The 23,254-nt window shown below is 40.5% G+C and overlaps 1 protein-coding gene across 4 annotated transcripts in view; it reads left to right on the top strand.

The window, feature by feature from the left end:
* The window catches only part of METAP1D (methionyl aminopeptidase type 1D, mitochondrial), a 123,167-nt gene that overhangs the window by 53,329 nt on the left and 46,584 nt on the right, over positions 1-23,254 (top strand). For 3 of the 4 annotated variants that reach the window (XM_069982921.1, XM_069982920.1, XM_069982922.1), the window contains 4 exons: positions 10,183-10,352; positions 13,270-13,419; positions 15,436-15,584; positions 17,573-17,615. In XM_069982921.1, the coding sequence (XP_069839022.1) occupies positions 10,183-10,352; positions 13,270-13,419; positions 15,436-15,584; positions 17,573-17,615 (512 nt within the window). The remainder of the gene's footprint in view (positions 1-10,182; positions 10,353-13,269; positions 13,420-15,435; positions 15,585-17,572; positions 17,616-23,254) is intronic. The other variant, XM_069982923.1, reaches the window with a different exon arrangement.

A 23,254-nucleotide genomic window follows, 5' to 3' on the forward strand; every position in this document is an offset into this window, starting at 1 on the left:
TTATAATAGCATTTCCCACTACATAATTGTTATGTGCATGTTATTTAGAACTTAGACATTTTGCAGTCCTTTGTCTTTTGCTATTGTTCTATGACTATACATATATATATATATATATATATATATATATGAACCACTTTGGACATGATTTGCGCAATAAATAACTGATTAGGATGTATGCGCATGCATGACTACTTTATAATGGCGTGGGGCCTCCGTCTACAGTTACGGTCACCATATCCTTGCAGCCTCTATAGTTCGGCCGCTTGTATTTTATCACGCTGGACCTACTGCGCACGCGCAGAGGTTACGGTCGCCATTTTTCTGTAGCCTTTTCACTTTGGCCTCTTGTGTGCATTATTGGGACCTACTGCGCATGCGCAGCCTCACCAAGATGGCGCCCGCTATCGCTGGACGCCGGATTCTCCTGCACATGGTATGATGCCTCATTGAAATTGTGATTGTTTTCACATGTTCTGTATGTATATATAGTATGCCCCTTACCCCATTACCCACATCCCTGAGGAAGCCGCTGGGCGGCGGAACGCGTGGGGTGATTCTTGCCTTTCTGACCTACTTTTCTTATCCTTTAGGACTGTATATGATGACCGTTTTCATTCTTTCATTTCATGTTTATGCCATTATGGTTATGTGACATGTTACGGGGATCCTATTCAGGCAGTCTTTCTAGACTTTAATATTGTTCATACAGTCCAGGGTCAGTGTGGCTGATTAGACCTTGCTGGTACACCGGCAGGTCTCATGTTGACATTTTAAGTGTTTTTAATGTAGGGTAGTGTTTGGGGTTTGTCTCCCTTATTGCTTTACTCCTGCATAATTAATTGGATGACATTTTTTGTATATTTTGTATTCTTGATGTTATAATAAAGTATTTTTGTGATGTGCTAACTTTTTGTGCATATGCTTTTGTTCTATTGGGGGGTTATAATGGAGCTCGACTTTTTTTTTTTTTTTGAAGCACGGTCCTCTCCCCGCTTTTTCTCCCGATTTGGTATGGGTCTGAACACTCAGACCCGAACCGATCAAAACTTTGGACACGTCTCTATGACACAATAATAATAATCAGCCCGCAGCCTGATGAGCAGAATATCGATAAGAACGAAGTGACTTGCTTCGATCCTACGGTAGATTCGTTCATCTCTGATTGTAAACTGGCAAGATTTTGGTAATCCTGATACTGTACTGGGTAGAAAGCCCTCTCATTTTAACCCATTGCTACCTGATCAACTCTGCTGGTGATCGGACGCCTTCCGTTTCTCCTCCGATGCCCGTTCGCATCACAGCTGTTTCCCTCTGACCCTTGAATTAACCCCTTCACCAATAGCTGCACCAGGCGGCCATCTGGGGGTTGTGTGTAGTTCTTTAATGATACAGTGTCTTTTATTGATACAGAACCCCATACCTACCTCATTTTTGGTTTGTGGGACAAATCATCTATGTTTCAGTTATTTCTTATGGGAAAATTTGCTTTGATATACGAGTGATTTTTAATTACAAGCACGTTCGTAAAACGAATTATGCTCGTAATCCAAGGATTGACTGTACATGCAGTACAAACAGGGCAAGAGTATGGTGATGTAAAAAGTTGATTATTATAGATTACATGGATGAGACAGGTCTCGTCCACCAAGTGTTCTCCTAGTATTTTGTTTGTCCTAGAGCAGCCTACAAGCGCCGATTTGTATTGCTGCTTTCTAAATAATTTCCCCATGTTAAATTATACCAAACACAGAGATTGAATGAAGTTCTGTGCTGGATTCTGTTAAATATAACAAATTGTTACAACAACAACTATCACCAGGAAGAATTCTTTATGGCAGAAAATTTTCCGATAGATGTTCTGTAATTTTGTTTAAATATGTGTCTATAATAATTATCCATGAAAAATGTTGTCAACATCAATGTGTAGAGTTCATTATAGATTGATCATTGTGTTGTGTTATTGTGTCCCATCCTTATCAGAATTTATTGGAAACTTTTTGTTTTCACGAACTGGGCCACCATAGCTTACAGACACTCAATGGCTTAGATGTAGAGCTGTCTTTCCCATTGGGCAGGGTAGGCGGCTGCCTGGTGGGGCCCCTCTGCCCTGCCCAATGGGAAAGACTGCTCTGCATCTGGAGGATAATGAGCTGTTGAGGACCCCCACTGGACTGAGGGGGCCTACCACAGCCAGACCCTTGTCACACAGATGTCAGCACTGTACATAAACCACCATCATCACATAAGTTGCTTACAGTGACTGAATGACATGTTGATGCCTGGGCCCCCTCAGCTTGGTGGAGGCCCCCAGCGCAGCCTATTAGCAGCGCAGCGACAGGAGGGGGCTTGGTTGTGGGGAGGGCTTTCTTAACAGCTCTGCCCAGGGGCCCATAATGCTGTTATGATGTCAGCACCTTAGGTAGGACCTGGGACAGATTCACTTTAAGCCCTTCTATTGAAGTTGGGTTTTGAAATCATGATTCCCCAGTAGAGTCAGGCCTTTCTATTTAGTCTTTCCTGTGCTGCTGACATTGTGTGAACTACAGGTTTATATTATCCTCTATGAAATCCCTTGTAGCAGCTCTCCGATTCCGCCCTTTACCTGGAGTGCAGGGATATAGTCAGTCCATATAGTGATGGAGCAGCAGTTATAAACTTCACTGAATCAAGCCTGTCTGTACTATCTGTGTTTTTTAGATTTTCTATTATATTCCTATGAGATGTAGCTTCACGTTGCAGTTAGTAATTTACAGGGAGAAACCTATTAGAAGACAGATTGAAGCTGCATCTCTTAGGATCGCATTGACACTTTATATTGTGAGTTAAAGAAAAGAACTTCTTTGTCAATGCCCGAACATAAGCAGAGTGCAATGTGGTTAGACTTTGCTTTACCATTCTTTGCAAAGCCATCGGCATCATGGGTAATGTAGGCTGTGTTCGAAGAGCCATATCAATGGAATAGACGGTATCAAGATGGCGGAGAACCCATACATGGCGCATCAGCTAAAATAAGTATACAAAAGGATATCCATATTATTCTCTAATAATACACCTTGGAGCAGTATAGAAGCAAAAAAAATTATTGCTGATCTAGATCTATGTTATAGTGGACTCAAATTTAGAAAATGTGGCAGAATAAGAGAGACCATGCATCATCTGCTAAATCCCATTACTTTTCTTAGTACTTGGGAAAAGTTTTTAGAAATTTGAAAAACTGGCAAAAGCTAAAATTTGCTAAATTTGTATGCCGAAAATTGTACATACCAGATCCCCTTTGTATATGCATTCAGATTAGCAGCAAAAACAATGCATGTTTTCATTGCACTTGTCTTCCTTTGTAGATCTTACAACTGAGCTACAAAATTGAGCATGGCCTTTAAGTGTCTCTATAATTATACGCTTCTCCCTGTGTTTTATTTGGCTGTTTGAGCAATTAACCCCTTGCTAGTCATGCAGCAGATAGCGTGACCAGCACTGAGCCGTAACGCTATATCATATCAATACTTTGTTGTTCTCTGTGAGTGGGCAGCCGGGAGACTTGTGACACTATCCTTTCACTGATCTAGAAACTCCTGCCTGTTAGATGATGACTGCAATTGCTTAAAGACATCTCCAGCTCTAAACCTGCAGATGAAACAGGTACGGGGTCAGCTCCAAAAATTTCTTTGATGTAATCAGCGTCTGTCAGTGGAATGAATTTGCTTTTGTTTCATAATGAAAAGCACTTGTCTATTGTGTGTAATCAGGACCCCGTAACTAAACCTGCCCATAGACGATGGTCTGATGCTGATATCCACTGTGTATGGGGCTTACCTGACACTACCCAACCTCCTCTATATGGAGCTACATTGATTGGATAGGTGGGATTTTACCTGTCCAATTCTATTGTTTCACCGTTCGTAAATGACAAGGAAATGGCAAACTAAAAAGAACAATGTTGCCGTGGTACGGTTTGTGACCAGTATACTACAACAGAAAATGGAGTATATGAATGGTATTACAGTGGAGGATTTTTCATCGATTAACGGTCTCAAACGATCGATATGATGAACGATTTTAAAGGGGGACTCCGGATAAGAAAAACTTGTTTTCTATTAAAAGTGCATTAAAAGTTATATAGATTTGTCTATACAATGTAATACCGTATCTGTGCAATTCTGCCACACTGGTAGCTGATAGAAATCCGTAAAGTGAAAAAAATGGCCCCTGTGCCAATCCACATTGTCTCCTGCTCCTTCTGTTATCCCCCCTTAGGAGACAAATCTTTCATGCCTCTGTCTCACATTGTGTGTGTTTGCTGAGCACAGGCTGATGATGCAGACAGGGGGCAGGGCGTGATCTCACAGGAGGCTTGGCTGGATCCCCCAATGCCCTGAGTGATCCACCATCTCTGAATGGCCAGAAGCAGGTACAGCACTAATTTTACTGGTTGTGATGGGTGGGGGACTGTGATGATCACCTGAGGGAAAGCATTGCATTCTAGAAACTGCTCAACCTGGAAGGATAGAAACACAATACAGAACAAACAGCCCCCCCCACACACACACACAAAACAAATGGATTTTTGGTAGTTTAAAAACTGGGATAGACAGGTAATTAATGCGTTATGCTTCTGCAGAAGTTTCATTTTTTAACCTCTACCTAGAGTTTCCCTTTAAATCGTTCACCCTATTATACAGGATGATGATTGTTACTTGTGGTCATTCTTGCGCTCGTCCTTTCCTTGCTGACAGACCAGGGTATCACATGTTATAACGATTTGTGAACGTTTAACAATGAAAATAGGTCCAGATCCTATCAAACGATCAACGATTTCTCGTTGGTCTTTTAATCGTTGTCTGCTATTAAACTAAACGATTATCGTTTAAATCGGAATGATCTAACCATTTTTCCATTGTAATACGGCCCTTTATCTATAGTGGTTGTTCTTGGGTTAGGGACTACACTATTAGAAATGTAATGGAAGACCACAATTTTTACAATGTCAAACTCTGGTGATGTCCAGGATAAAAATCCAATTTTGTCCAAATTGACATCAGTAAATCAGATAAATCATTAAGGTAGATGTATAAAATGGCTTTTTTTTGCACATCGCGTCAAGGTCTTTTTCATGGAAACTTTTTTTTTTTCACACTGGTTTATACAGAGCAAGAGGTGCACCAATTTGATGTCCATGTGGACCTTATTGCCTCTTCAGAAATTACTGTAAAATTGGCTGGTAGCAAGTTATGGGTACTGGATTCCTGGTGATAGGACATGAAACTTGTTTGTAGTCTGCAACCACAAACAACGTAATTCTGCATAGGGTCTCAAAAAAAAAAAAACTGTTCAATTTTTTTTAGCTTCTTCCCAACTGGAAAAAAAAGGATCATAGTGTGCATTCTCCTTTCTGACAACATTAGTTGGTGGGAGAGAGATGGATGGCCGCCATTGGCCATGTATACAATTTAGAATTTTACCACATGCCCAAAGTTTTGGGTCAAACTTGTGCCAGGCAAAGTCAATAACATTGGTAAAGCGTTTTCGACAATCCAAGTTAGTTTTTGTTTAGCTTTTTTTGCCAACAATTCTTTACTACTGGAGAAAATAGTGGTTATTATGACATGTTAAGAGTCTCCTGAGGTCAGACTAGGATGGAATAAAATTTACATGGAAAAATAAGTTGAAAGTATCTGTGACATTAGACAACACAAGGTTGGGGGGGCTTTACCACAAGTGTATTGCAAGTAGTAGATGAAAGGAGGCACAATGTAGATGGAGTAACAGTATGGTGCATCTGATACATTACCTTTTGAATTATGAATATTACTTTTTCTTTCCAAAATTGCCCCTTAAATTTTAAAAGGGCACTCATGATAGTCACAGATAGACAGAATATACCCAAATTACCGAAAGCTCTAACATATGAATAGTCTCTCTTTTCATCATTTGAACATGGTTTGGAAAGGTCACTTAGTTTGATCGATTCATGGGCATGTCTACATGAGATCAGTGGGTCTTGTTCTCTCCGTACACATGTTGATGTGTTTCCCTGCCACCGTTTCAGTAAATAGGAAAGTTAATTATAAACTCCCATATGATCTTATCTAGAAAGTGGAGTATTAGAGCTGGCCTAGGAGGGGAGCTTCAAAGAGCTGTGATTTGGACAGAGGAAAGATGAAGGGATTGTTGAGAGCTCATGAAGCCGAGAGTCATGTACATAAAACACATTATATTGACAGTGCAAATGCTCAGCATGAAAACGATTCTTGTTCGTGATGTCACGGAAACTACACACTGGAAGAATAGGGTTATTCATGATGCTTCCGCTTCACCATCTCTATCTTTTCTCATTGTGTAATATGTGTCTGCTGTACGCTGCATCCATTCTTTATGTAATAAAGGATCCACAGCATGAAATATTTACTGTCTTCTCTTTGTAGGAAATGTTAAAATGTCAATTAACAGAACCAATTTTAGCCCTTAGGACTGAAATTTTATTTGTTGTTTTTGCCTCCCTGCCTTCCGACAACCATCATTTTTTTTTTTAGGTTTTAGTGTAATTGTATGAGGTCTTATAAGATATGCCATCACTTTATGATCGGTCATAAAATTGGTCGGACCTTGCTATTCTGGGAATTAAGGAGATGAGGTGCTGTTTTAATGTTAGGCCTACTTTACTGTTTTCTACTTCATGGGGCCACCATAGCCACCCGTTGTACAGGAAACTGCAATATGGAGTAATTTAGGTGAATTGGGCAACCTGCACAACTGGGTGGCTAAAAGTACCTGTGTATAAGGTTAAACATTGAAGGAGAGGGACTACATCTCCTTCATTCCCCCACACCCACCAATTGTAATATGGTATACCATGACCTTATAAGATGAGGTGGAAAAAGTAAAGTATCCCTGTCATTATAAAAATTAGAAAGAAAAGCTTTTGACATGTTGCACAGTTCTGGTCAGTCACAAATGTGAGTGTTCAGCCCCATACTGATTTCTGTATATAGCTGAGCACCTCTCTCATCGATCTCCTGAGTTATTAGCAGAGCAGGGAGCCAATGGCTCCTCATTCTCTCAATCAGAGCACCACAATTAACTGTAGGCGCTCATTGGGTGCACTTACACTTAAAAGCCAGGAGTAGGGAGTATTCCCTGGTTCCCCTCTGTACTTAAACACGTTAAAAAGGTTTTCACAAAATTCAAAGTTTCCTTGTGGAAATAGCGGATGTTGGGGGTCCAAATGTTTGAAAGCACCCAATAATTGGAGTGCTGGCTGCACGTGTTTGCTTTCCCTCCATTCATTCAGGATGATATTTTGATGTCTATTCTTTGAATCAGTGGGGGGTCCCAATGGATGGACCTGTCTGATGAGCTGGTTATCCCAAGGGGATAGGGGGATAACTTTGCATCTTGCCATAACTCCTTTAATTGTGCCTTTACTGTACAATACCTTAGTTTAAGTAGTTCTTTAAACTTATACAGTAGGGGATTATTTATCATAAAAAATTATGCAGATCATTCTTTTAACTAATTTTTTTTTCTCCCAAAGTTAAACATTAGAAACAAAAAAAGTTCCTTTTCACATATTTTTGGACAATTGATATCATTCCAGTAAGGGACCAATATCGTTTGATTCCTGCATTTTGGGAAACCGCAGCTAAGAATTAGAGACGTGCGCTAATCTTTAAATGACCTTGTGTTTCTCTATTTTTTTCTATCAATAGTAAATTTTATGCAAACCTGTGCTTTATAGGGGGATTTTCTGTGACAGAGCATGTACACAATATATCTGCTTGAGTGATTTTCTTTGATTGTCCCCAATAAATACATGTGTGCCAGTGAAAAATGGAAATGCAAGACTTTCTTTACTCTATGAGGAATGAAATGTATGTGTGCATAATACACTGGAAGATTTTTCAAGAACACTTCAGTGTTATGAAAAGATTACCATAATGCAACCTACTAAGGTTTATCTGCGTGACTTTTTTCATCTTAAGTACTGGAAGCATAGACTGCAATTGCCAGGGGACAAATTTAATGGTTTCACCCGAGTGTATTTGCAGACTTTTTTTTTCTTATAAAAATAGATTTTATGTACCTTGCTATTTTTTTTATAAATTATAATGTCTGCATTTCAAATGTATGTTTTTCCCCAGGGTCATTTTATTTATTAAAATGCATATAGAAAGCAAAGCCAATAAGGGATTGGTCATTTAGTTGTTGGGGACGAAATCAAAGCAAATATTTCATTAGACTGAGCAGTATATATTAAAGGGGAACCAGAACAATATTGACCCATATCAATGCTCTTCATTACTGTTGAAGAACACCCGAGGACCACTAATGTACACAGTGTAGTCTGTTACATCAAAAAATATAATAATGTAAATTTTTTGCATCATATCAGCATATCAAGTGTTACCTGCCCCCCTCCCCATACATATTAGAAAACAGTCACCCTAACACAACTTTCCAATCCAAAAATTCATGTTTATAGGGGGATTGGGAGAGATGGCTATATGGTTACGTGTATGGACCTGAGGTCTAATTAGATTGTACACATGCAAATATTCATGTGTTCCCTAGGAGGAGAGAAGAGTAAGGGCCCTATTCCACGGGACGATTATCATTCGGATAATCGTTAACAATAAACTATCTCAAATGACCGCTATTGCGAACGACCTGAAATCTTTCACCCAATTACACGGAAGGATGACCATTACTTATGATTGTTCTTGTCTTGTCGTCTTGTCGCTATTGAGTTAGTCGCGACTGCGAACAACGTCTTATTCCATGCGAACGATTTGCAAATGAGCAAATAGGTCCAGGTCTCATTAAGCGATCAACGATTTCTCATTCGTCGGTTAATCGTTAACTGCTATTCAACCGAACGATTATCGCTTTGTTCCGTGGAATAGGGCCCTAATGCGGCAGCTAGACTGCTGTGATGTCAGTGTATCCCTATATATACAAAAGCAGCATCAAAGACCCAATATGTCCACCCCTTCCTCTATCCACACCTTCTGTTAGAGGAGAGAATAGGGAGGCTGACTTACATCTTATACTGTCAGCCAAATCCATCATTGACTATGGGTTTGGCTAACTTTAGCATAGGGACTATGGTTCCTTTTAGAAATTGAGTAAATTGAAGAAACTGCTTATTGCATATAATATACTGATCCACAGTTTAATTATGCGTTATTATAATTTGTTCTGGTTGCCATTAAACTTACTCAACACGTCAAGCATGCTCAAGTCCGAACATTCGGCATTTAAATACCGGTGGATGAAGAAGTTGGATGCTGCCCTAGGTAGTCTGGGAAGACATGTATATAGGCAGTGGCATAGCTACCATGTAGGTAGACTACGCGACTGCTACAGGACCAGCCAGTAAGGCCCCCCCCCGGTGAAGCGTAGTCTCCCTTCATGGTACGCCACTTACAGTAACGTAACAGCAGGGAAGTGGATTGCATCGTTCAGCATTTGAATACTGGTTTCTGAAGAAGTTGGATGCAGCCCTAGGGAGTCTGTGAAAACAACATAGGTTGTATCCAGACGCTTAGCTAGGATTAGCTAGGATTCATGGGGTCCTATAGCAAAAAACTGTATGGGGCTCCATAAATTCTCTCCACCCCCATACTCAGCTGGCTGTTCCCTGGCGTCCCTTCACTCTCCTAGTTCCCTGGCACATGAGTGATGTCACCTGTGTGCTAAAAAGCTGGAAAACAAAGGACCGCATGGAAACGGCCAGGTGGGTATGGGGGGGTGCGTAGCAGTTGCGTGGTTTGTCACTGGCTGTATCCATGTTTTCCCAGGCTCCCTAGGGCTGCATCCAACTTCTTCAGCCATCGGTATTTAAATGCCAAACAATTAGGTTCTAGCTTGCTTGGGTTGTGCTAATCTCTAGTCAACAGCTTGTCGACAGACACAACCCTAAACGTCTCCTACAAAACAATTCTTTGTATTCTATTGCGGTTACCAGGGCATGGGTGGGAAAACCATAGAATATGAGCGTATGACAATAATTCCGGGTACTACCCAAAATTTTTGTACAGTTGGGAAGCCACCGTCTTTGCTTCCCCCCCAAAGTTTTCCCTAATGACAAACGCTGAGTTAAACAACAATTTAACGTGTCGATTCCTCGGAAATGAAAGGATATATTAACTGTTATTTGTCTTTTCACATCTCTCTTTGCAGGTTATGTGACTGGCTGTCATAGAGTTTTCTCTCAATCAATCAATCATATCTACTTACACAGGCAGTTGAACATTCAACAAAGGAGATGTTTCTTTTTCCGGAGACAAAGAAGCTTCGCTTATAGTATAGTTTGGCCAGGTACAGTTTCCCCGGCTCATCCAGTTCCCGAGGTAACTGTAATTTCTACTATCTGATTCTTTTCCCAGTCAATATAAAGGTTGACTGCACTACTGATCAAGTACATTCATCCACTGACAGCCAGGAGCTGAAATCCCGGTCAGGGATTTAAATCCCGAACAACAGAGCGGCATGTATTCAGCTCCCAGCCGGATAGTGTTATGAAGAATAGGTAATCAGTGCATAGGTGAGCCCAGCTTCCCGATAGATAGTTACAGGCAATCTGTCCAATGATGCAGACGCCAGCAGGAGGGCATCAACTCCAAGGAAGTGGCGGGCGAACTTGTAAAAATGTGCCATAATGTTAGTAAATGATTTAAGTAAATAAGATGTTTTTATGGTCGATATCCAACCTGTGCCTTCATCATTAGGCAGACTGGTGAGAATGTGATGAGTCTATATTGAAGCTGATGTGGTTACCTTGGAAGAAAAACATAAGCTGCTGTAATAAGGTTTTTCCTTTTTTTTTTTTAAAGCTAACCATTACTATCTTCCTGAACCGGAGAAAAAAAAAAAAGAACAGCCTGCTTGTGGATAATAATACATCTTGTATTATATACCGCTGGCAGCAGGCACTGCAATTCACCTACCATAGCAGCAAGAGCTCTGTACATCTCGGAAAGTTCCTCTCCAAAAAGTTATATGACTGGCAGAGAGTGACTGATGGAATAAAGAGCGGCCTCGTAATACTTTATAGGTTATATTATGTGGACCCTGGAACATTACTTGAATAGGTAGTTTGTGAACATCTCATTCCAGAACCATATGGAGTTACTATAGCAGCCCCGGATCTCCTACCAAGACCTTCTGCAAGGTTTTACAATATGTCTTTATTCTATTCGGCTACCTGAGGATAAGTGAGATTGGGCTCAAATTTTTCATAATAAAGTACGGCTCTTAATAAACTTTTGCCCATGGGCGAATAAATGGGGGTGAGCTGAATTATCAGATGTAGTCTATGGTGAAGAGTGGTGGTGTTTCGAAGGTAAAAAAAACACATGAATACAAGGTCGTGGGGTGTGTAAATGATATTACAGTGTCCTTATCCCATCCCCTGGGCTTGGCATTTGGATCCCATTTTACAGTGAAGTTTACGCTTTTCTTATTATTCTATGAAAAGTACATATAGTCAACCAAATGGTAAAACCCCTATATCTCAGGATGTGCCATTAAAAGATATAAAAACACCCTTAGAGTTAGAGGATATAAAATTATATTATTAAAAACTTACTTTGGATCGACCACATATCTGCTTTAAATAGGTTATATAGACAGAATAAAAAAAAATAATCAGGATTTGCCAGGTTCTTGTTCTGTGGAGGACCTGTCCTGTGCTGCTTTAAATAGAGCAGAGGTAGGGAACCTTGGCTCCTCAGCTGTTGCAAAACTACAGCTCCCGTCATGCCTGGACAGCCAAAGCCTTAGCTTTGGCTATCCAGGCATGATGGGAGTTGTAGAGGGCCACTTTTTTTTTTTTACACCTGTGACCTACAGGTTTCCCCACAGATTACAGCTGAATGCAGGGGAACACCTTATAATCAACTTATTTTCAAGGTTTAATAGGTAGGCATTATTCAAAATGGAAAAATTCCTGTGTAGGGACAACTGGATTTGAAAGATATTATGACATATAGAGCATCACACTAAAGAGTGAAGAAGGTGCAAGAGAGTAGATATGCAAACTGTGCATGTGCTAATATATATATATATATATATATATATGTGTGTGTATATAATGTATATACATATATATATACATACACACACATTTTTATTACTATGGAGCTGCTGCCGAGTGTCTGGCTGGGGCTACCTGGCACCCATGTACATATAATGATAAGAAATGCTGAAAATTATTGTTTTATTCTTGGCTATGCTTGTATTATGAAACATAACCGATGCTGTAAAGCTGAATTATATAAGTAGTCAAGTGGGTGGTCCTTCTTGGTGATTCAGAAAGTTCTACAGATTTGTTTTCCAGTACTTATCAACTGCTGTATGTCCTGCAGGAGGTGGTGTATTCTTTCCTGTCTGACACAGTGCTCTCTGCTGCCACCTCTGTCTATGTCAGAAACTGTCCACAGTGACAGCAGTAGGGGTTTCCTATGTAGATTTGCTACTTCTCAGGACAGTTCCTGACATGGACAGAGGTGGCAGCAGAGAGCAACATATCTACTTCCTGCAGGACATACAGCAGCTGATAAGTACTATATATCAATCTGCTTAGCTCCTCCTGCTCTGCAACATGGGTGGGTGATGTAAACTACATAACACATAATCACTTCCCAAGTTTTATTTATCTGCCATAGAACATAATCTTCACCTCTGCCACCGAACGCTGCATTGAGGAAAGCCACTGTGACAGCCTTTCAGTCACTTATCAAGAGCAGGAAGGTTTTCTCATAAGTGTTTACTTACATGACAAGGTTATGAGGATTACAAAGCAAAGGGAAAGGCACAATACACCTCGGCAGACCTGACGGATTGTAATAACTACATTCACACGCCATACTTGTATGGTGCATATTATTCTGTTATCTGTGACTCTTGTCACTTTAATTCCACAAATGCCAGACACCGGTATTACCACCTAGAAACCTGTCTGTGTCTCCCGACATGGTGCTGTTACATTGGCAAATTCGTTTTAGGAAATGTGTGTCAGTGTACATTTTTCTTGTACCGCTGTGCGCAGTTCACAGGCTGTGTAAGTTTCTTGTAATAGGCAATGTTAAGTTCAAAAGGGCACTGGAAGGAACACTGAAGAAGCCTTGAGGGTTTGCTTGGTGGCTCATGAAGGTCACTCTTCGAACTCAAAGGGCAAGTTGCCATGAAGCAGGAGGGACTGTCTGAGAAAATGATCCCATTGTCATGCTGTTTTCTGATCTTCGTTTCCAATCCTCTTCCTCCAAGCATATAATGAAGCCAGACTATGTGACGACAGGCATTGTGCCTGACTGGGGAGACTTCATTGAAATTAAGGACGAAGATCAGATTCAAGGGCTTCGTCAGGCTTGTCAGCTAGCCCGTCATATTTTACTTATGGCTGGAAGAATTTTAAAGGTACGGAGTGTAGTTATCAATGGTGCAACTATAAATCCACTTGGGTGTTGTCAGAGACAGATCTTTATGGAACGTAATAACCTGTAAGTTGTGGTCACTAAATGTAATTAAAGAATACATGCAATGTCATAATATTGGGGTTATACATACAGGATAAAAAGGAACCCCAATGGTGCCATTGGGTCAATAGCAAATTAAAGCTACGAAGTGTAACAGTAAGGCTGGGTTCACACTACGTTTTTGCAACCCGTTTTTTCAGTCCGTTTTTTGCAAAAAAAAACAGATAAAAAACGGATGCAACTGTGTGCATCCTTTTTTCCATTGACTTCTATTACTAAAAAAACCATATCAAAACGTCGACCACGTTTTTGTGTCTGTCAAAAAAAAAACGGATCTGTTTTGATCCTTTTTTCTTTTTTGTATACAATGGAAGTCAATGGAAAAACGAATGTCCACAGTTGCATCTGTTTTTCATCCGTTTTTTTGCAAAAACATAGTGTGAACCCAGCCTAACAATAACAACAAAAACATAAAATAAATATATATATATATATATATATATATATATATATATACGTATTTCGAGTTGCCTTGGTTTGTAGTTGCTCTACAGCAGTTTTAATATATTGAATAGGTTGAAAACCTACCTAAAAAGAAGGGGGGGGGGAAAAAAAAGTTTTTTATTAAAAGGACCAGTAACCCTAAAAACATCACAAACCAAAACACAGTTGGGGGGGGAGGGGGTTGATTAAGGCTGTCATTTTATTGTGTGCGAGAAAAATAGTTTGTTAGGTTAGAAGTTAATGGATGAATAAATCATTGTAAATTCCCTTGTCAGAGCAGATCTGAGGCAGAATTTCAACATGTAAGGTCTGAATCCTCGTCAGAGAGCTGGCATGTCCAGAAATTAAATCCTCATCAGACTTCGCATTGAACTCAATGGGGATTGGTTTCAGGTACTTTTGAAAGTGGAATCTGCTACAAATTACTCAGTATGAACATAACCTTAAGGTGCACACAGATGTTAAACTGTCCTAACGTTAGAAAATTACATCTTCGTCCACTCCTGGTAGACCATGCCTACATTTTATAGTTTGTTTTTTTTCAATCTGTGTCTCTCCAGCTGTTGCAAAACTACTATTTCCATCATGCCTGGACAGCCAAAGCCTTAGCTGTCCAGGCATGAGGGAAATTGTAGTTTTGCAACAGCTGGAGAGCCTCGGGTTCCCCATCCCTGCTGTAAAAGGTCATCATGTTCATCCTACCTCAGCAACAAGTCATCATGGTGGGCCCCCAGTGGCCTCTCCCTACACCACCAACCTTGATTAATAGGTATTTCCCTTTAACCAAACTGGGAGAGCTCTATCAGTCAAGGCTGTTGGGGCGGAGTGACATGTCAGTTTTTATTGTGGCCACTAGGGATCCTGGCCGGAGCGTGATTCCATAGATGGCAGCACTATGTAAATTTTCTATTAATTACGGCCGTTGTTGCAAATCAGTAACAATGGCCGTGATTAATAGAAAAATATGTGTGAATGAGTCCAAAAAGAAAGGATCAAAATGCATGATTTTTTTAACGTACACAAAAATGTGGTTGACCACATCTTTGTGTACGCTAAAAAGAAAACATGCGTTTTGATCCTTTCTTTTATAATGGAAGTCAATTTTGTCAAAAACGGATCAAAATGAATGCACACAAATGCATCAGTTTTTTTTTGAAAAACAGACAAAAAAACGCAGTGTGAGCCCTGCCTTAGTTATAAATACAAGATGCTACTAGTCACAGACTATTTATAATAGAAAAGTTACTTTGGGAATGTGGAACTACAAAACTATAATATTATTTTCTCAATTAAAATACTTAAGATTACAGATCCTGGAAGCAAAAACAATACCATGCTTGTTTTCTTATTGCACGGATGGAAATAATATAGCTGACATAGAGCAGGTTTTGTTTCCAGAGAAGCTTCATACAGTGACAGTAGCCATGGTGTCTGTTTCCTTGTATCTCCCCAGGTCGGTATAACAACTGAAGAAATAGACGCATTTGTTCATCAAAATATAATCAGTCGGAATGCTTACCCGTCCCCATTAGGTTATGGAGGATTTCCCAAATCAGTATGCACCTCAGTGAACAACGTGGTCTGCCATGGAATCCCTGATAGGTAGCTTTTTATTTAAACTTGAAGCCTAGTTATTGGGTAATATTGTTTAATGAGTGTGCTCCTTGTAGTGGGATATGGTGCAACACATACTGCAGATTTGGCCATCTTCAGAAATTGCCTTTATTTGTGTTGGATCCCTTAAAGGGGTACTCCGGCGAAAATCTTTTTTTTTAAATCAACTTGTGTCAGAAAGTTATATAGATTTGTGTGTCTTCCAGTACTTATCTGCTGTATGTCCTACAGGAAGTGGTGTTTTCTTTCCTGTCTGACACAGTGCTCTCTGCTGCCACCTCTGCCCATGTCAGGAACTGTCCAGAGCAGGAGATGTTTTCTATGGGGATTTGCTATTGCCCTGACATGGGCAGAGGTGGCAGCAGAGAGCACTGTGTCAGACTGGAAAGAATACACCACTTCCTGCAAGACATACAGCAGCTAAGTACTGGAAGACTTGAGATTTTTTAATACAAGTAAATTACAAATCTATATAACTTTCTGACAACAGTTGATTTGAAAGAATTTTTTTTTTACTGGAGTACCCTTTTAAAGGGGTTTTATGGGATGTTCAGAAAATTTTGTAAAAAAAAAAATCACCTCTGCTCCGATATCCGGCATTGGTCCTGCTGTGATGACATCAGATACAACATACATTGTGGATATGATCCAGTGGATCACTGGTCTCAGTAGTCACATACCACATTGGTTACAGCATCTTGTAAACCATACATGTCCCCATAGCAGGGGAAAGGAGAATTGTGGCAGATTTACAGGTAAGTAAAGGTTTTCTTGTATTTTAGTCTCCAGCTTGTAAGCAATTTCCTAAAAGTCAAGGAAAAATAGTTTTTCTGCTTTCTATCCGTGAACGGAATCATTTGGAGGTTGAATATCTCAATATGTCCCCAAATGGAAACCATGACACTGAGACATGACGCAACCAGTACCTAATCATAAGGGTTCTGCTGAGGTTTTTGGTTTATTTTATTTTTAAATTCTTTATTTTGGAAAAAAATTAATAAGTACAAAAGAAATGGCGAACAGTAACCGGCTCCATCCTAAGACATTCAACAAGACATGCCTTCGACAAATTCACAAAATGTTGCATGTCCCATTAGGCCCTATGCCAAGAGCAGTGATTTGTAGTCTGCCGAACCCTCAAAGACTGTCCAGGCCGTCTATGTGGACACAAATTTTTCTATCTTTTCCTGGACGCTTCCAATGTTTTAGTGGCGGGGAATAGGAGCGCATGCTCTGCTGCTATTTCTTGCCAAGGGAACAGAACCCCTATTGGAGACCCCTAATGCCAATGTGCACAGAGCCCCATCTGCAATAATACATTTTATCAAGTTTTATCAGCTTGTTGAGAAGGGTTTCTATCTTCTGCATATAGGCAAGGAAGACTCCATTAACTAGCAGGAATCTTAAAATAGTTTTTTACTCCCCAGTTACTAACATCTTGTTGCCAATCTGCCTGACAGCTAAATGTATTGAATGTGAATAATCCTCTTAAGGCATGAGGGATTAATTATTGGGAAATATAATAACGCTTATTTGATCTGTATACTAACATTACCACGTCAGATTTATAGTTCCAGAATCACTCTCAGCTGAGCGCACATCATACATTTTATAGTATTTTTTTCTGAACAATTTAAAATCTTGGAAACTTTTTTTTTTTTTTTTTAAAGGGCTATATCATAAGATATGACAGCAATCTGCTTTTTTACATTGCAGCTGATTTTGGAGAGAGAAACGTCTGGCCTTTTTAGTGGCCGTGGTAAATGTTGTAGTAGATGGCAGCCATTCACTGAAATGTATATACATGGATGGCTCAGTCAATGGGGGCCACACTCCTACTCTGTGCCCCTCAGTAATGGCACATAGAGTGGGGGTCATAGGTATGGAACCCTTAATACTTCCATATAATAGTAAGTGGTATAATATACTAGGTTATCATGAAAACCAAAAGAGACATTCTCTTCTTTCTTTTACAGTCGACCTCTTGAGGATGGGGACATCATCAACATAGATGTCACGGTGAGTCACGTATCCGACACTTATTGCAGCTTTGCACACCTCAATGAACCCTGATCCTGTTTTAGAAATACTGCACTACTAGAAATCCACAATGGAAAATACACACTAAATCATGGAGATTTATTACCAATATGGATTTTTAGAAGGATTCTGGGGGAAACAAAACTCCTTGGCCTAGGTTCACAAAAAATATTTTTTTTAAAGTGATACTACCCCCCACCTTACTCTCTCTTTATTTAATCAAATAACAATGTCGCCTAGGCCCCGCCTGTGTGACACTGTCCATTGATGAAATGAAGCAATTTTAGTGCAGAAAGAAGACACAGACAAGTGTTGTACAGGTATATATGAAATGTGCAACATCTAAGCTTGTGGATGGTGCGGAGAACTGCACATAGAGTAAGGGGGGTGACTAGAGATGAGCAAACTTACGGTAATAACAAAGCGAAGCACTTCATTAGTGGTAGTGGGCTTGTTGGCCAGCTGCCTTTTAACTCTGGGTGCTGGGAAAAGCTGGATCCAGTCCTGGGAAACTGGTAGAAGTTTTGGATCCAGCTTTTCCAGGCACCCAGGGAGAAGCGGCACGGAGCGTCTTTAAGTTAAAAGGCTGCGTTATTACTGTAAATTCGCTCATCTCTATATAGGCCCGTTATCGTTAATGAGTGTTCTTAGGAACGCTCATTTACCCCATAATCGGCCCATGTAAAAGGGCCGTTTTTTAACTGACGAGCGAGCAAACACCTGCTTGCTGGCTGACTTGATGCTTTGTTTGTCCAGTAAAATCACCCTAATCGGCCGCGCGTCTCTCTGTGTAAAACAGAAGTAGTGGTGGAGACGGCACTGCTGCGGTGGTGGTGCTCGTGGTGGGATGGCGTCCCAGACGTAATGTAGAAGAAAGTCCCGGCACTTCACCAATTCAAATATATGCTTATTTATTATGTGCAAAGCATCACACAGTACAGGAGGACGCGTTTCGGCATATTGCCTTCATCAGCTCAATGTAGTAGTGTATACAGACAGTTTAAATAGGTACAGAAAGACCGCAAAACAGCAAGGGGAGTAACTAATTAGTGACGTCATAATGACGTGACATAGTAAACAAAAGCACATGTTCATAAATGAAAACATTGTCACATCCGGATACAGAGCACAACATAACATGATAGCTGTCCATCCTACAGGGGAGATATAGTGGGGAAGGGGCGAGGGGACACCAAGAGTAGTGGGGAGCGGGGGTGACAGAGTCCCAGCGACATAATTAACTGTGTTCGTAGTAACTGAAGTCCAGATCTGTAACGATCTGGACTTCAGTTACTACGAACACAGTTAATTATATCGCTGGGACTCGGTCACCCCCGCTCTGCTAGATCGGCGCTCGTTTACTGGGTCTATTACACGGTCTGATAATCGTTTAACAAGGGCTACCGATCGTTACCGATCTCCTTGCAGCCCTTGCTTAAACTGCTGCCGCAAGTAGCGATGAGGCGTCCGACAATTATAGGTCCAAACCTATATCAACAATCAGCCAATGATCGTTGTCATTGGCTGATCGTTGTGTTTATTACACGGAGCGATAAATGGGCCGATTATCGTTTCGTGTAATAGGGCCCCTTACAGGGCTTTTACAAGGCATGATTAGCCACTGGGCCTTTTTCTGCCATTGTCCTATAAATGGGGATATGACGGCCAATCATTTTTCAGCAGGTCAGAATGGCTTCATCAAGTCACGTGAGCCATTTTTTTTTTCTGTTTTTCTTATATTGCATCAAAGTCCTAACACGCTTGCTATAATAAGGCTTTGTTTACACCTCGTCTTTTTTTGGGCCGTTTGACGTCCGTCTTACAGGACGGCCATAATTTTGAGTCTAAATAACAGATAATATTTTATAATATCCAAATGGCCACCATTGAACGGCCAATACAAGACTGTGTGTGTGATCATAGTCTAAATCTAAATGCGATGCTGAGGGTCTGCAGATTTCATCACAGATTTATTGTAAATTTTTACTTTTCTGTTGAAGTCAGGGTAGAAAAATCTACAAAAATTCCCTCATAAATCTACAATATAAATGGTCACGCTTTATATATAATGAAAAAAATGACTTCCAATTCCATCCTCTTAGCTGCTACTGTACATTCTCACATAACCTAAGTGTCCGTATCAACTGGCAGAGCCACCCACCCCGATTTACAGTGTGTGCACCATGGGACTTGTAGTTCCCCACCAGTTAGCGAACAGCAGGTTGTCTTAGGCTTCCCTATAAGCCAATAAGTAAATTCACTGTGGAATACAGCACGTAAGTACACTTACAGAGACGTCTTTGTCATTGAACATAATAACACTCTATAGCTCTTCTTCTTTTGTACAGATGACAATACAAATCTATTCGGAAATGATATTTTCATTTATAAAATCCCCGGACACTAGAATGTTTTAGTTGATGTTGTTTACTTGTTACGCAGTTGTTTTTATTGCCTTTTTCTTTCTTTTATTTTTTTTTGTCATCTTTTTAACCCTGGGTTTACTCCAAGCAGACCCGGGCTTGACATGAATTTAAGGCTGGAATCAGATGAACTGAGATCAGTGTAGGCCTAAGTGAAATGTCAGCCCAATCCCGCTATGTGTCATGTTTTTGAGAAGGTGTAATTGTTATTGATCCTTGGTGTAGTTAATGCAGAGCGCTGCAGTACTGAGCAGCTGCTGAAGATAGATATGTATGAGATGAGCGAACGTGGGGGAAAGGCAGCATTTTTCTTTCACTCTAGCGAGATTGATCTTCCTCTTCCTGCTGATTTGGAGTAGGGCCTGTCATTATCTTACTCTGTCATTAGAGGCTACATTGGCCTGTGTATGTCAGTCTATTTGGACAGCAACTCTTTTGCTAGCAGTGTTCCCTACATTTATTAAAATCCCTGAAGATAGTGTTGTGTTCCATTTGTAGCAGAAGAACCTTTAACCCTTTTGCTGCAGAACACGCTGCGTGTTTATACGTCGCTCCCATGGTTAATGATTCGGAGGCCACTGAGTCATTTAACACGCGACAAAGAATTTCTACCAAAGTTTATTCTTTACTTAACACCGGCCAACGTGCAATAGAGGATTCTGGGTTCACGGTTTGAGGGCTTATTCTTTCGGGATGACATCCGCACAAAAATCACATCTAAACAAATCTTCCTGAAACACTGGAGACTATTCAAGACTTTAATTGTACTGGGATATATTGTTATATGTGCCAAGTGCATTAATAGGTATACATATACACTATGATATTAGACAAACAAGGCACGCCTTATGGATACAATTGTTTATATGGCACCAACGTGGTCCATAGAGTTATAGGAATCAGTGTTCTTATTCTGTAGTCAATTAACCTGTATAGTCTGGGGGTAATACAGAGCTCTCCATGTACATCCATGGGTCAGATTTGATGGAACTGGTATCTGTAGATCAGTAAGCTACCACATACCCCAATATATATTTATATTGGAGCCTCATCATGATTTGGTTTAAGTAGACTGATGAATCCATTATCCATGTCAAACACCCATCGCGTAGATTGAGAATCTTGAACCTGTGCTTATATGTAATAGGTAATCTAGATAATACTGCGGTATAATAGATAATACTTGTGGAAATATATGTGATCTTGTAGTGGACGCTGCCTGTCTGGGACCCCCGACTATGTATTAGAATAAAGACCTGGCATAAGACAATACCTTTAAATCATTGGGAAAAGAAACTATAATATACTCTTCTTAAAGTAATTTTCTCATCCACACAACATAATCATTGACTCTCTATTTACAATAGGGGTAAATATCTCTGCCTTATTGTACTGTGTTATGTGCGTCACCCTGTCTGTGCACATCTGTATTTATTGGCACCATGATGTGAGACCCCTGCCAGAAGTGCTCCAATGACGTTGGAGTTTGTGCACCGTCCATATATACGAACAATGTGCTAAGGGCCCTATTCCACCGGACGATTATCGTTCGCATAATCATTAACGATCTCAAACAACCGCTATTGCGAAAGACTTTAAAACGTTCACTCATTTCCATGGAACGATAATCGTTACTTATGATCGTATTTGCGATTGTTTTTTCTTCGCTATTTCTTCGCTATTGTGTTCGTATCTACTGCGAACAACCGAACGACGTCTTATTCAGTGCAAACATTTTGCGAACGAGCAACGAGAAAAATAGGTCCAGGTCTTATAAAGCGATCAACGATTTCTCGTTCGGTCGTTAATCATTAACTGCATTTCAACCGAACGATTATTGTTTAGATTCGAACGATTTAACGATAATCTGAACGATAATCGTCCGGTGGAATAGGGCCCTAAGGAACAGACTTCGAAAACTATCAACATCCTCATTCATTATGATGCTGTGATCTCTGAAACTTTAAATCTTTGTGCTACTGTACTAATACGCCAGTGTTAGTACAGTAGCATGAAGATATTACTATTTCGGGGCTCACAGCATGATCATGAATGATGATGCCAAAAGTTCCGAAGTAAATTCTGTAGCACATTATCTATATAAATGGACCATGCACGGAACATAAGAATGTAGCCTAGGTCATAAATACTAAGAGTGAATCTGCCATCAGGTACACAGGATGCTGTTGGCGCAATCCTTTTTTTTTTTACCCGCCATCCGGTTCTCGCACACGGCCCCCGTTCTATTCCCGAGTACCAGCGCACCCTAGAGCACTGAGTGCAGGCCCGCCGGCCCCCAGTGTGACGAAACCCCCTCCCCTCTGTGACGCAACTGTATTGATTCTAATGGAGCTGCTTAACAGTGGTGAGGTCATCACACTGGGGGCCAGTGCTCAGGAATAGACTGGCACCATGCACAGGAACCGGGCGGCAGTTCAGAAAAATGACTGCGCCACCAGCATCCCCACACCGATCTTTTAGGGTACTTGATGGTACATTCGCTTTAATAATGTACATTTTGCTTAAAGGGGTGGTGCGTCGTTTTTTTCTTTTTCTGCTTAATTAACACACATTACAAAGTTATATAGCTCAGTAATGTGTGCTAATAAGCTGTCTGTCCCCTTCCCCCCCCCCTCCTGATTGGCGGAGCTTGCTGGAAGCCATGTGATGCGCTCCAGCCAATGAAAAGGCTGCTGGTGCACATGCGCACCAGAAGCCTTTTCTCTCCCATTCACTGCACCCAGACCCGGAAGTGAGGATGGCGGGCGAAAATGGGGTGAACGCGCCCGTCGGGAAATTTTGATCGTGATCATCACCAGTGGGATGGTAAGTTGTATATTTTCTGTGTGTTTTTTGTTTTTGTCTTGGGGGGGGGGGGGGGGGGGGGGGGGGTGCGCCAGAGTACTCCTTAAATCTCAAAGACAAGAAAGAAAAACAGAAGATGCACCTGGGACGTTACTAGTATGAAGTGATCTATGATCTATATATGAGTAGACATCATTTGCTTTTTGAGGGTTAAATGTTTTTAGTTATTTATACTTTATACAAAGCCTTTTATTGCTAATACCTATAGAGGAAAGCTTTCTGCATGCACTAAAATAAGATACATCTACATAGAGTTTACAAACATTGACGAGATATAAAACGTTTTCATACGAATTCTCGAGACATGAGTGGATCTGATTGTACAACAAT

The sequence above is a fragment of the Dendropsophus ebraccatus genome, chromosome 9 (genome assembly GCF_027789765.1).
Source record: "Dendropsophus ebraccatus isolate aDenEbr1 chromosome 9, aDenEbr1.pat, whole genome shotgun sequence".
NCBI lineage: Eukaryota > Metazoa > Chordata > Amphibia > Anura > Hylidae > Dendropsophus > Dendropsophus ebraccatus.